The following is a 13,328-nucleotide window of genomic DNA, read 5'->3' as shown; positions in this document are numbered from 1 at the left end:
TAAAAATATGAAATTCTATACTAACTTCTACTCCTCATTTCCTCAACTGCCTTAAGCAAATGACTGGCTCTCCCTGTGTGGCACTGCCTGGCGCTCGGTGTGGGGTCAGGGGGAGGAATGGAAGGAAGGTGGAGTGTTTTACTGTTTCCCAATAATTAGAGTGTTTTTGATGAGACAAGAGAGATGCAGATTATGAGCTCAGTGTTTCGGTTGTTCTGTTTATGTTCACGCTCTGTAGCAATGTTTTTTGAACAAAGAGCTTATAGTGGAGTCAAAGGCTGGCCGGCTGGCCAGAACCTCTCTTATTACACAGAGGCTCCAGTCAGTGGAAGCAGGGGCACTGTCACCGGTGAGCCCCAGGCTCCTCTGTCAACCAGCACAGGCAGCTCCTGGAGCCGCCAGCAAAGATCTACCTTCAGTGTTCTTATCAAAAAGAAAGAAACGCAGAGAATGGGAACAGAGGTGTATCCAAAGCTATAAAAATATTTTATTCCTAACTAAATGTGATGGGCTCTGATACATTTGAAACAACGATTTAGAGAAAAAATTTTAAGAATTTTAAAAATGCCACTTTACATCAAGAATCCCCAGGCGGCCTCACAAACTGAAAATCAAGTTTTGAATCACATCTTATAAGAAAGAGTATCTTGTAGTAAATCATCATCGTTGGCACCTGAATGCCTAGGCTGAAATTCCAGCTCCTTCAATGTCCAGCCATCCATCTTTGGACAGGTAACTTAATTGTGCCTCTGTTCTTAGCTGTAACCTGAGGATGGACTTCCCCGGTGGTCCAGTGGTTAAAAACCTGCCTTGCAATGCCAAGGACGTGGACTGGATCCCTAGTCAGGGAAATGAGGACCCGATGCGACCAAATAAAGATTGGCTGAGGGGTAAAGAATCTGCCTGCCAACGCAGGAGACTCGAGTTGGAGCCTTAGGTCAGGAAGATCCCCTGGAGGAGGAAACGGCAACCCATTCCAGTATTCTTGCCTGGAGAATCCCACGGACAGAGGAGCCTGGTGGGCTACGGTCCATGGATTCACAAAAGAGTCGGACACAACTTGGCGACTAAACAGCAACAAACAACCTGAGGATAATACAAGAAGCTATCTCGGAGGGCTGTGAGCATGAATGAGGCCGCATATGTTAAAGTGCTTAGAAAAGCACTTGGCCATAAATATTATGTCAGCTATTATTAATATCAGATATGCATTTTATGAATCCATAATAAACCTGTTTCCGACAAAACTTTTGCTGCTGGGAAAACTAGTCACAGAACCAAACCAGAAAATCCTAAAAACTTCCAAAGCTCTTCTTTCCCAAGTGCTCCTGTGGGTAGAGCCGACTCACCGGTAGTCCCGGTAGGACAGTTGGTGCACACCACCTCCTGTGTCTTAGGGACAACAGCACAGCTGGAGCCCCCAGGACACGGACAGGGCTGGCAATCCAAGGAGGTGCCTGCGGTTGAATCGCCATAGTAGCCATCGCTGCATTTCTCACAGTTGGGCCCGGCCGTGTTGTCTCTGCAGTTACAAACACCTATTTGGAGAGAAGGTGTGAGAAGACAGGCGAGTGTCCAAGCAAACAAGACAGCGGGCGTTTCTGAGCCGCCTGCTGAAGAGAGCTTAGGTCTAGCCGTCCCCAAAGGTCGTCCTCTCACCTGACTCAGGGTCGCAGGTCTCGCTGTGCCCGTTGCAGGTGCAGAGCACACAGGGACTGTACGGGCCGAGGCTCGGGGTTTCTCTTCGGTAACCCGAGAGGCACACCTCACAAAACTGCCCTCCGTATCCCACGGGACACGTGCAGGACTCCACCCAAGTTGCGGGGACCCCGGGCCCAGGATGAGCGCTTGCCAGGGTGACATCATCCAAATAGCCAGCACCTGTGTGTGGTTGGGGGAAAGAGGATCGCTGGACTGGCTTCTGTTTTCCAAAACTTCATGAAAAGTCATCAGCACTAAAGGATAACCAGACTCAAAATTTCAGAGACAGCCAACCATTAGTTTAATTTATCTACTGGAGAAGATAACTAGAAAACAGTACTTAGAGCAATCATGTGGTACCTGATGCTGCTGCTGCGAAGTCACTTCAGTCGTGTCCGACTCTGTGCGACCCCACAGATGGCAGCTCACCAGGCTCCCCCATCCCTGGGAGCCTCCAGGCAAGAACACTGGAGTGGGTTGCCATTTCCTTCTCCAATGCATGAAAGTGAAAAGTGAAAGTGAAGTCGCTCAGTCGTTTCTGACTCTTAGCGACCCCATGTACTACAGCCTACCAGGCTCCTCCGTCCACGGGATTTTCCAGGCAAGAGTATAGGAGTGGGGTGCCATTGCCTTCTCCAGGTACCTGGTGCTAGGTATCTGGAATGGCAGTATACCAAACTTTTATTTTTTAAACACACACACACACACACTTATACACACATACACGCACACAGAGATTTCAATTTTACAGTTCTCCCAATCAGATCCCCTGGAGAAGGAAACAATAACCCATTCCAGTATTCTCGCCTGGGAAATCCCATGGACAGAGGAGCCTGGCGGGTTATAGTCCATGGAGTCGCAAAGAGTTGGACATGACTGAAGTGACTTAGCACATGCACCCAATCACCAATGTGAAAAACGAAAAGCACTGGGCAATGATCTGGGGCAAGAAAAGACAGAAGGAAGAACGTGGGAACAGGAGGAGTTTAAGGCCACAGCCACGAAGCCATGTTTTTGTTCTTTTGCCACAAAAGCAGGCACTGATCATAGAGTTTAAGGCTTAGAAAGCAGGGAAAGCACCTGTCAATAAGGACCACGCAACTGTATTTTTTGCCCTGCATAAAATAGCAAAAATAATTAAACAAGTTCGAATAATCAGGGCTACTTTGACAAACATAATTATTCCAAAGCCATTATGCCATTACGCCATGTATCATAACACTTTCTTGTCTTCAAAAGAAAATAAAAATAGAGAAATCCTTATATTGGTTTAGCTCAAAGGTTTATCCAGCCTAACAGTGCATGTGACAGGCTCAAAAGGAACATCGTATGGAAGGGCCAAGTTTTTATTATACCAGCACGTTTCCCTTTAATTTTCATTCCACTCCTATCTCTTACAGTCTTATCTTTTAACTCAATCTCCCCATGTTATGAAATATCACTTGTTTATACAGAAACTGACAACCTGAGGCTAAAGGACATCTCTTATTTTTGCTTTGAACTTAGTTTAACTTTTAATATATTTATGGGTTTTTTCAACATTAGATCATGAAAGACATCTCCACTGTTAAAGTGCTTCCAACTCCATCTTCAAATGTACTTGTGATTTAATTAATTCACTGCAATCTAACTTGTTTCAACACTTCTCTTAAAATAAAGAGTCACCAATGATTCTTTAGTTGCCAAATAACAAAATCCAATTGTACTGTCTTTCTCAATCTGTTAACTATTCCTCTTCCTTAAAATTCTTTTTTTCTCTTGAGTCTCAGATCATGGTCCTTAAATAACCATGTTTCCAGGATTGCTTCTTTTCTCTTCTTACATTTTTTGTCATATTTCCAAGTTTAAAAATGATTGCCCATATTTTGACAACTCTGATTCTAAATCTCCAGTCCCAACTAAGTCCCATCCATATTTCTAACTACTTATAAGACATTTTCATTTGGATATTCATGCAGGCACCTCAAAAATCAACACAGCCAAGCTGCTGATGCCACTGCCAATGCCACTCCAATGCTCTGATTCCTCTCCCCCAGCAAGCTCTACCTTTCTACAGAAATAGGTCCTTATTCTAAAAAATTTTAGGAAAACAATTTAAAGGCACACTTAAAAACAGCTTTGTTTATCTAACATTGTAACAAATGTTCATTCAGTAAATTTTAACTTTTCATCATTTAGCTAAAAGGGCTTGATAATTGATTTAGTTAAAAGGGCTTGATAATTACAGAGGAAGAAGTAAAAAAGAAATGGAGGTTATATAATGTGAGCCAGTAGAATTATATTGGGATTCTTAGAAAAATCTAATTATATGTATAATGTAACCTCAATAGGCTTACCCATTATAAGACAACATCATTTACTAATTTTTGTCTAATTTTCTCCAGGTCCTCAAGAGACGTTTCAAAATGCATTATTTTTATACACAATTCATGTATGATGAGGAAGTTTATTATATCACTTCTTTAGGATCAGGTTTATAATCAGGACTTTAGAGATAACCTTTTGATTATGGATCCTTTTTCCTAATCATCATTTTAATTGATTGTCTTAATTACATCATAACTTACTTCTCTCACTGTATGTCCCACGAATCTTGATAGAGGTCAAATTGTTCAGGAGTTTCTGAAATTCGAAAGGGGTAAGAGTAGGCCTCCAAGGGTAATCTGTCGCTTCATGGAGCCTAGAGAAAAAGGAAGGGGCACGTTAACCTCTGTAAGGACAATTCTGGGTGCTGAGAAAGTATTTCTTAGTCATCCATGCCATCCACAATGCACTGCTCTGCTGGTCTAACCACGTCAGAGATTAGTCTGTTGGTTTGACCATACCGCTGGAAAAGGTACAGGTAATCAAGGGGAAAGTTCCCTTTTACAAAGTCACATCGAGAACCCCAAAGTTTTTCTTTAATACACACCTTGAGGCCTGAGGCGCTTAGATAAAGAAGCCACTTTTATAATTCTGGTCAAGTCAGATTTTATAAACCGAACTGTCTTACCTGAAGACATATTTGACAGTGGTCTCACTTGGATAGGAATTGCCCTGAGCAATCAAGGGCACAGATACTCTCATGCCAGCTCCTTCAAGCACCAGGTCTTCTGCCGAGAGGCGAGTGTCTCGCCTGTCCACGCGGAAGGAGAAGGAGAAATTCTGACCATAACTCAACACCTGCTTGCCCAAGAACTTTGCTGGAAGGCAGACACAATGGTGAGCAAGAACGTGAGGTCAGGAATAAACACCATCACACACCACACCACACGGCTTCCTAGCCTTACTTACCAGGGGCAATGAAGTACCGAGGAAAGTAGCTGTCTGAGATGACGGCAATATCCTGCCTCTCAGAGGACCACTCAAATGATGCTTCAGAGCCATCCCTTTGTTCTGCACGCCACCCATCCTCATCTACAAGCGGAGGATGAAAACACAAACATCCTGAATTCAGGTCCTCTATATTCCACAAAATGTACAGAAAGTCATCAATCAAAGTTTTTGAGTAAATGGAGGCTGTAACAGTACCTATATATGCTATACCTCTGAAGCAGTATTTTTATTTTATATAACATTTATACTCCCAGGTAAATTCTAAAACCATCTGTATATGTTTTCATTAAATTAAAAGCCAAACAAAAATCACATACATTAAAAGAAAAAGTGTTGATAGTCTCAAAAAATCTTAAGAGTTACTGACTTTTTTAATACTGTAAGCCTAGGCTCCACGTTCTAGGGGACTAAAGGAAAGGTCTACTTTACCAGTCTCAAAGGTGGAGGTGATAGAATAAACGCTGTAGCCAACGGCATTTGTGCACACGGAAGAATGCCCAAAGCAGAAGCAGGGGGTGCACCCTCTAGGGTTAGATGATTCCAGATTAAAAAATCCAGGTTTGCATCTGAAAGAGATTAAGATACAACCAGGTATTTTTTGTATCTGAAATATGAGAGAAGACACAACACAGCCAGAGAAAGAATGAGCTACCTCTCACAATTGAAGCCTTCGACATTGTCTTTGCAAACACATCTTCCTGTTTCAATATTACATTCATCTATGCTGCCAGAAGGATTGCAAGAGCATGGCCTGTGAAACGATGAAATAAGAGGATAAAGAAATTTCGCTCCAAGTCAGTCTTTTGTTTTACATGTTAACAAATTTTTTTTAAAAAAGAAAGAAATACATAAAAAAGCAAAATGAATCCTAAACTCATCTTTGTATTTGGATTTTATTTCAGTCAAGGACACCCATCACATTTAGACATTAAAAATTGCTTCATCTCTGTACAAAACCATCCTTTAAGCTAGAAGCCTTAAATCTTGGTGATAATTATTACAGGGGGAAAATGTTTATATGGCTGCAGATAAGCTACAAGATCTATTACTAAGAGTCAGCTACAACTGGATTCCGCCCCCTTAAAAAATCTTACCTGCACCCAGCCTCAGTGAGAGAATGGTACCCAGGCTGGCAACGGTCACACTTGTCCCCCATCACTCCCGGCTTACAGCTACATCTGCCATAGCTATCACACTGTGTACTGAGGGAACCTGAAATACAAAGCACTCAACGTCAACCACCAGATAGGAAAGTAAAACTAATGTCTCAAAGAAAGAAAACTGGTAACTAAAAACAATGCTTGAAATTCAGTATGTAGATTGGTGTTCAGGGTCTAGATGGTAACCAAGAGAATAAAGATCAAATTTTAAAACAGAACTCCCTCAAAACCATACTCCTTTAAACTATGACATTTAAACTTTCCAGACATACACCCTAAGATGAATCTACTCATAATTATTGAAAAATACTAACAAATAACTCTGTACCCATGATAAACTGCAAGCAAAATCAGTCACTGTGGACAAGCACAGGCTCCTTAGGGCCTGTGTCTAGAATTTAAGTATACACAGGCAGGAACAGCAAATAAAGTTCAAACTCCTGGAAAAGTAGAACAGACTAAGAGCTCTCAGCTCCTCTGAACACACAGCAACATGCTGCAGGAGTTTAGCCCTCCAAAGAGGTCAGACTAAACAAAATCATTAACAAGGAAGAACTCACGGAGCAGCTAACCAACCTTTTACAGTCAAAGTTCAAACGGTCTCAATGATCTTATTGCTAATTATTTATAAAACCTGTACTCAGGCCAACCCCAGTTTTATACACATCGGAAAATCATCTAAACGCTCCACCTGGCTAAAGAGTTGAGGCTGATGCCAAATCATTCACACGTTATAACAATATTCACTCTCTGCATTTAACCTGTGAGAATCCTAAGGAAACAAAGCTTTATTTCCTGGGGATACAGGAAATGCTTATTTTGTCTCCCAACCCATCAGGCTGGAGCAGACCCTGGCTGTCACTTACCAACAGGACTACAGTGGCAGGGAGAGCAGGCTTCCCTGTTCCCAAGGCGGAAGAAATTCTCCCGGCACCTCTCACACTTGGCACCGTCTGTGTTGTCCTGGCAGTTGGTACAGTGGCCACCATGGCCCGTGGAACGGTATAGTTCAGGGTCAAAGTAGCATTCCTGAGATCGGCCATTGCAGTCACAGGCTGTTGGCCAAAACGTTAAGTCAGATGCATGTTCCTTTACAAACAGCATTTTAGAAGACTCAAACCAAACTGTAACCCCCCACACCTCTGTGACAGATGATGGTGGTGGTGGTGGTTTAGATGCTAAGTCGTGTCCAACTCTTGCAACCCCATGGACTGTAGTTCCTCTGTCCATGGGGTTTCCCCAGCAAGAATACTGGAGTAGGTTGCCATTTCCTCCTCCAGGGGATCTTCCCAACCCAGGGATTGAACCCATATCTCCTGCATTGCAGGCAGATGCTTTACCTCTGAGCTGTGACAGGTGGTAGGTAGTTGAATGACTACCAGATACATTTCTCATTTAAAAAAACGAAAAAAGTATGTCTGTCAATAAAGTGTTTATAGTCAGGTTATCAGCTTACAAGGAAATGTCCATCCTTATCAAAAATGGTACCATCATAGCTTAGTTGGTAAAGAATCTGACTGCAATATAGGAGAACCTGGTTCAATTCCTGGGTTGGGAAGATACCCTGGAGAAGGGAAAGGTACCCACTCCAGTATTCTGGCATGTATAGTCCAGGGGGTCGCAAAGAGTCGGACACAACAGAGTAACTTTCACTTTAAAATATAACTAATTCCTGTACTTGGGAACCTCCAGATAGTAGTATCAGTTCAGTCGCTCAGTCGTGTCCAACTCTTTGAGACCCCATGAATTGCAGCACGCCAGGCCTCCCTGTCCATCCAGCCATCTCATCCTCTGTCGTCCTCTTCTCCTCCGGCCCCCAATCCTTGCCAGCATCAGAGTCTTTTCCAATGAGTCAACTCTTCGTATGAGGTGGCCAAAGTACTGGAGTTTCAGCTTTAGCATCAAGTAAAAGCCAAGTCAAATTACAATTTTTCAGAGTCTTTATCCTTCATTTTAATACCAAGTCCAAGCACAAGGATCAGTTCATACTCAGGTTTCAGTTTACCATTTTAGGGCTCAGACAATTCAAATACATTAGCCACTAATGTATTTCAAAATGCCAGATTACTTGCATACGGAGACCGGGGTGATCTGAGCCATACTGGGTACGATACGTACCTCTGTAAAAGGAAGCAGGAAATCTAGATGCACTAGAAAGTAAATCCACCAGAAGGGAAACCTAGACCCACTAGATGCCTCTATCTACTGGGAAGCCGCGGTACCAAATGGGTCACCTGTTAAGCAGCTATAGCCCCTACAGGGCACAACCATATTTTAAGAACAAGTATCTACAGTCACAATGTATAATCTTTTTTCATTTTCTCTCTTCCTAAGAGTACTAGGATCTACTCTTCCTCTCAAAGCCTCTCGCCTAGGCACAAGGGCAGTACAAAAATTTCTCTGTATTTCGCTCTCTAGAGAGATAAAGAAAAAATAATTTTGATAAACAATCTTTTGAATGGGAGTCTTAGTTTGCTACTTATCACACCTGACTAACGTTAATCAACAACCATGGTTGTCTGAAGAAATAAGAATTGGAAGGAAGAAGAATATTTTAAAGAGCAACAAAGAAAAGACTAGAAAAACCATATTTTAGTGTAGGCTACACAGCCAACCAGTTCATTCTGAAGATCAGTCCTGGGTGTTCATTGGAAAGACTGATGCTAAAGCTGAAACTCCAGTACTTTGGCCACCTCACTTGAAGAGTTGACTCATTGGAAAAGACCCTGATGCTGGGAGGGATCGGGGGCAGGAGGAGAAGGGGACGACAGAGGATGAGATGGCTGGATGCCATCACCAACTCGATGGACGTGAGTTTGAGTGAACTCCAGGAGTTGGTGATGGACAGGGAGGCCTGGTGTGCTGCGATTCATGGGGTTGCAAAGAGCTGGACACAACTGAGCAACTGAACTGAACTGAACACTGGCCCAGTATTTAGAAGGAAAGGCCAGACCTTGAACATGCTGCTCCCATTCTGTTAGGTATGCTCCTCAAGGAAATAGAAAACCTTCGAGTTTATGTTTATGGCCAATTCCACACATCTACAATTCTTCTCTGACGTGCATGCAGGTTTTATATCTACATATCTATATATCTATATATATATCTCTACCCACTCAAATTATGGAAGAAGCACTGCCTTGCAGGCTCTTCCTCTCAAGGAAGAATCAAAGGAAGTCACCCCCGCCCCCCGCCCCCTGAAGTCCTAGAGACAGCTCAGCAGATGGAAGCCCGGGGCACTCACGCTGGCACTCGCTGGCACTCTCGGCGGTCGCCCTCCTCCACGGCCGGTCGTTGAAGAAAGGAAGGCACTTTTCACAGTCCACACCATAAGTATTATGTTTGCAATTACACACCAGCTTGTCAAACTCATTCTTTACACACTCGCTTGCGTGTCCATTACATTTACACCTGGGGAGAGAAGAGACACTCAAAAGAAGAAACAGCTAGAAAGTGCTGACTGGACACAGAGAAAGGATGTTCATGGAGAATTAACAGCAACCTCTGAATGTTTCTGAGTTTACCAAGCACAACTGTAAACTGAGGAACTGAGCAAGATTAAGTAATGGCTGTGTTTTTAGTTATGAAGAAAAATTCTGACCAAAAAAGGTAGCTTTATTTAACTGGGGCTAGAGCATTAACTGGAGAAGGCAATGGCACCCACTCCAGTACTCTTGCCTGGAGAATCCCATGGATGGAGGAGCCTGGTAGGCTGCAGTCCATGGGGTCGCAAAGAGTCAGACACGACTGAGCAACTTCATTTTCACTTTCCACTTTCATGCATTGGAGAAAGAAATGGCAACCCACTCCAGTGTTCTTGCCTGGCGATCCCAGGGACGGCGGAGCCTGGTGGGCTGCCCACTATGGGGTGCACAGAGTCGGACACGAATGAACCGACTTAGCAGCAGCAGTAGCAGAGCATTAACTGGACATAAAAAGAAAGTCCCCGACAATTTCTGAGGACATCTGTAGGACCCTTTCCTGAAGTGAAATGTGTGTTTCAAGAAGCTAAGTGTAGTGGTTAAGAAGAACACGGGTGTATACATACGGCAGATTCACTTTGCATGCAGTGAAACTAACCTAACACTGTGAAGCAATTATACTGCAATTGAAAAAAAAAAAGAACATGGACTCTGAGGCCAGGCTGCCTGTGACTTACAGATGTAACCCAACCTGTGCCTTACCTGTAAGAGAAGGATGAGCATAATGTTTATTTCACAGAGTTACTGAGATCAAGAGGTTACTCTTTTTATGTGCCCAGGATTATATGGGCATATAACAAGTCAATAAATGTCAGCAGTTATCCGTCATCATGATTTTAAAGCATTCTGATCTGAAGACAGTAAGAGCCAGACACGACACCACCATATGGATCTCTGGTAAACACTCCCTTGGGTTGTTTGGGGTAAGAATCCTTGACGGATCCCTAAGACGAAGGCACTAGAACACTAAGGACTTGTGGAAATCCCCATGAGTATTTGCTGCCCTGCCGTGCCCCTCACTCGCTCTTTAAAGACAGCAGTCAGTTCAAGCACCACTTAATAACACATTCAAACACTTCTGAAATATCTACAGTGCACTAGGATGAATCCCAAATTATATCCCCAGCTTGCCTCTTTCTTCCAAGCTTCTGTCCTTGACTGCTACACAAACGTAACACCCTCCACAACTTACAGCTTTACATTTTATACCTGAACTCACCATCTCGCCAAATGAGCTCATCTTCTCTGTGTATATTGTTATAAATTGGTATCACCATTCTCCTGATTGCTAAACCTTCAAATCTTCTCTGACTAAAATCCTGATAACTCTTCCTTCACAAAATGCACCTAAATGTTCCTTTCCACCCTGTCGTCACCACCCCGTGTCTGGCATTTGTCACCTAACACCTAGATGACAGCATCATAACAGGAATATAAAATTCTCTCAATCATATTCTTTCACTTTGCCTGCAGCTCACCTTCCTGATCTACTGTTCTGATATCAGAGCCCTCCTCCAAAAGAGTACATGGTTTCTCACTGGTTACAGCTTCCATCAGCTTCCTCTGAGCATCAATCCCATACCAGGGACACAGCATACAAAAATCATGTTTCTGTTCTGGAGACTTCATAGGCTAATACAAGGAGAAGTCAGTCCAAGATTCTTGGCCCACTGTCTGAGGTCTCTGGCTATCAAACTCTCTCTGGTTTACAACTCTACAAATTCATGTAAGATGTTCCTTCCATCAAGGAGACTTAGATTTTTTCAACTCTAAACCTTTGTTCACGACATGTTCATCCTCCTGCACCTAACCCAGACATCCTCTCTCCTCATCTAAACCCTACCTATTTTTCGAGGCCCAGCTTAGGTTCGATCTGCTTCTCTAGCCTGACTGTCTTGTAAGCATTCTCTGACATACGACATCTCTTTATCTAAAGCATGTGACTGTACTAGCATTTAACTTTTCACACGTTCACACAGCGCCTGCCTCATTCATCTGCAGGATCCCAGAGGTCAGGTCCTTCTCAGAAGGTGAGTGTCAGTCCCGCACTTTCTCAGTAGCTTCACAGTGCCTGTCATAGGGCTCTGCACTTACACGCTCAATAAGAATCCACTAATGTGTCTCCAGTACTTTGGCCACCTCATGCGAAGAGTTGACTCATTGGAAAAGACTCTGATGCTGGGAGGGATTGGGGGCAGGAGGAGAAGGGGACAACAGAGGATGAGATGGCTGGATGGCATCACTGACTCGATGGACGTGAGTCTGAGTGAACTCCGGGAGTTGGTGATGGACAGGGAGGCCTGGCGTGCTGCGATTCATGGGGTCGCAAAGAGTCGGACACAACTGAGCGACTGATCTGATCTGATCTGAATGTGTTGATTGGTCCAATCACTTCATGGGAAATAGATGGGGAAACAGTGGAAACAGTGTCAGACTTTATTTTTTTGGGCTCCAAAATCACTGCAGATGGTGATTGCAGCCATGAAATTAAAAGACGCTTACTCCTTGGAAGGAAAGTTATGACCAACCTAGACAGCATATTCAAAAGCAGAGACAATACTTTGCCAACAAAGGTCCGTCTAGTCAAGGCTATGGTTTTTCCAGTGGTCATGTATGGATCTGAGAGTTGGATTGTGAAGAAGGCTGAGCGCCAAAAAATTGATGCTTTTGAACTGTGGTGTTGGAGAAGACTCTTGAGAGTCCCTTGGATTGCAAGGAGATCCAACCAGTCCATTCTGAAGGAGATCAGTCCTGGGTGTTCATTGGAAGGACTGATGCTGAAGCTGAAACTCTAATACTTTGGCCACCTCATGCACAGAGTTGAGTCATTGGAAAAGACTCTGATGCTGGGAGGGATTGGGGGCAGGAAGAGAGGGGACGACAGAGGATGAGATGGCTGGATGGCACCACCAACTCGATGCACATGAGTTTGGGTGAACTCCGGGAGTTGGTGATGGACAGGGAGGCCTGGTGTGCTGCGATTCATGGGGTCACAAAGAGTCCGACAGGACTGAGTGACTGAACTGAACTGAATGTGTTGATTGGACAAGGTTTTAGAAAACCTAGTTACTTTGTTTCCAGGATAATGAGGTCTAACAACATTACTAATGCCCTTGTAAATAAGTGGCTGCATTCACTCCTACACCAAAGCTTCTATGGCTTTCAAGGTTATTTAACGGCTTACTTACCTACCACCCACAGCAAAATCAGAGATTGCATAATAATAGGATTTGAGAACTTTGGGGTCATTAAACACTTCATCTCCAAAAGTGTTCAGGCGATTGAGAGTTACTCTGATGTCAGTGGCAGTTACCCATTCCTGTCAGAAAATAAAAACACAGAAAAGACGGTAAAGGCACTGAATTATTGTAAGAGACATGTATGTGACAAAATCTTCTAAACAGTTATTGTGTCATTTAACTTATGTCTTCTTCTGGCATTAAATCTATTATACTACTCAAAGACTTCCTTTAATATCCTTATATTTTTCTCCTTGAATCTTCCCTTCTTGGATCTAAGTTGTTACTTCACCACTCAGAATCCCCCAAGGCAGAAATAATATTAATTTCATCACAAGGCTGTAGAAAGGCTTAAATGAAATACGCTTTTCAATACTCAGCATACATTAGGTACTGAATACACATGTCCCGTCTCTCCACTCTATATCTGC

General features: G+C 43.3%; 1 protein-coding gene across 1 annotated transcript in view; it reads right to left on the bottom strand.

Moving 5' to 3' along the window:
* LAMC1 (laminin subunit gamma 1) overlaps positions 1–13,328 on the bottom strand; it is a 121,058-nt gene that overhangs the window by 27,804 nt on the left and 79,926 nt on the right. The window contains exons 3-13 of the mRNA XM_061383421.1: positions 12,847–12,977; positions 9,421–9,587; positions 7,043–7,231; positions 6,111–6,228; positions 5,669–5,767; positions 5,446–5,582; positions 4,975–5,097; positions 4,694–4,883; positions 4,269–4,381; positions 1,660–1,881; positions 1,350–1,538 (exon numbers count right to left, since the gene is read on the bottom strand). Of these exons, the coding sequence (XP_061239405.1) occupies positions 1,350–1,538; positions 1,660–1,881; positions 4,269–4,381; positions 4,694–4,883; positions 4,975–5,097; positions 5,446–5,582; positions 5,669–5,767; positions 6,111–6,228; positions 7,043–7,231; positions 9,421–9,587; positions 12,847–12,977 (1,678 nt within the window). The remainder of the gene's footprint in view (positions 1–1,349; positions 1,539–1,659; positions 1,882–4,268; positions 4,382–4,693; positions 4,884–4,974; positions 5,098–5,445; positions 5,583–5,668; positions 5,768–6,110; positions 6,229–7,042; positions 7,232–9,420; positions 9,588–12,846; positions 12,978–13,328) is intronic.

This window comes from Bos javanicus, chromosome 16 (assembly GCF_032452875.1).
Source record: "Bos javanicus breed banteng chromosome 16, ARS-OSU_banteng_1.0, whole genome shotgun sequence".
In the NCBI taxonomy this organism is placed as follows: domain Eukaryota; kingdom Metazoa; phylum Chordata; class Mammalia; order Artiodactyla; family Bovidae; genus Bos; species Bos javanicus.
The sequence above is the reverse complement of the archived record's forward strand: the minus strand, read 5'-3'. Positions and strand labels throughout refer to the sequence as shown.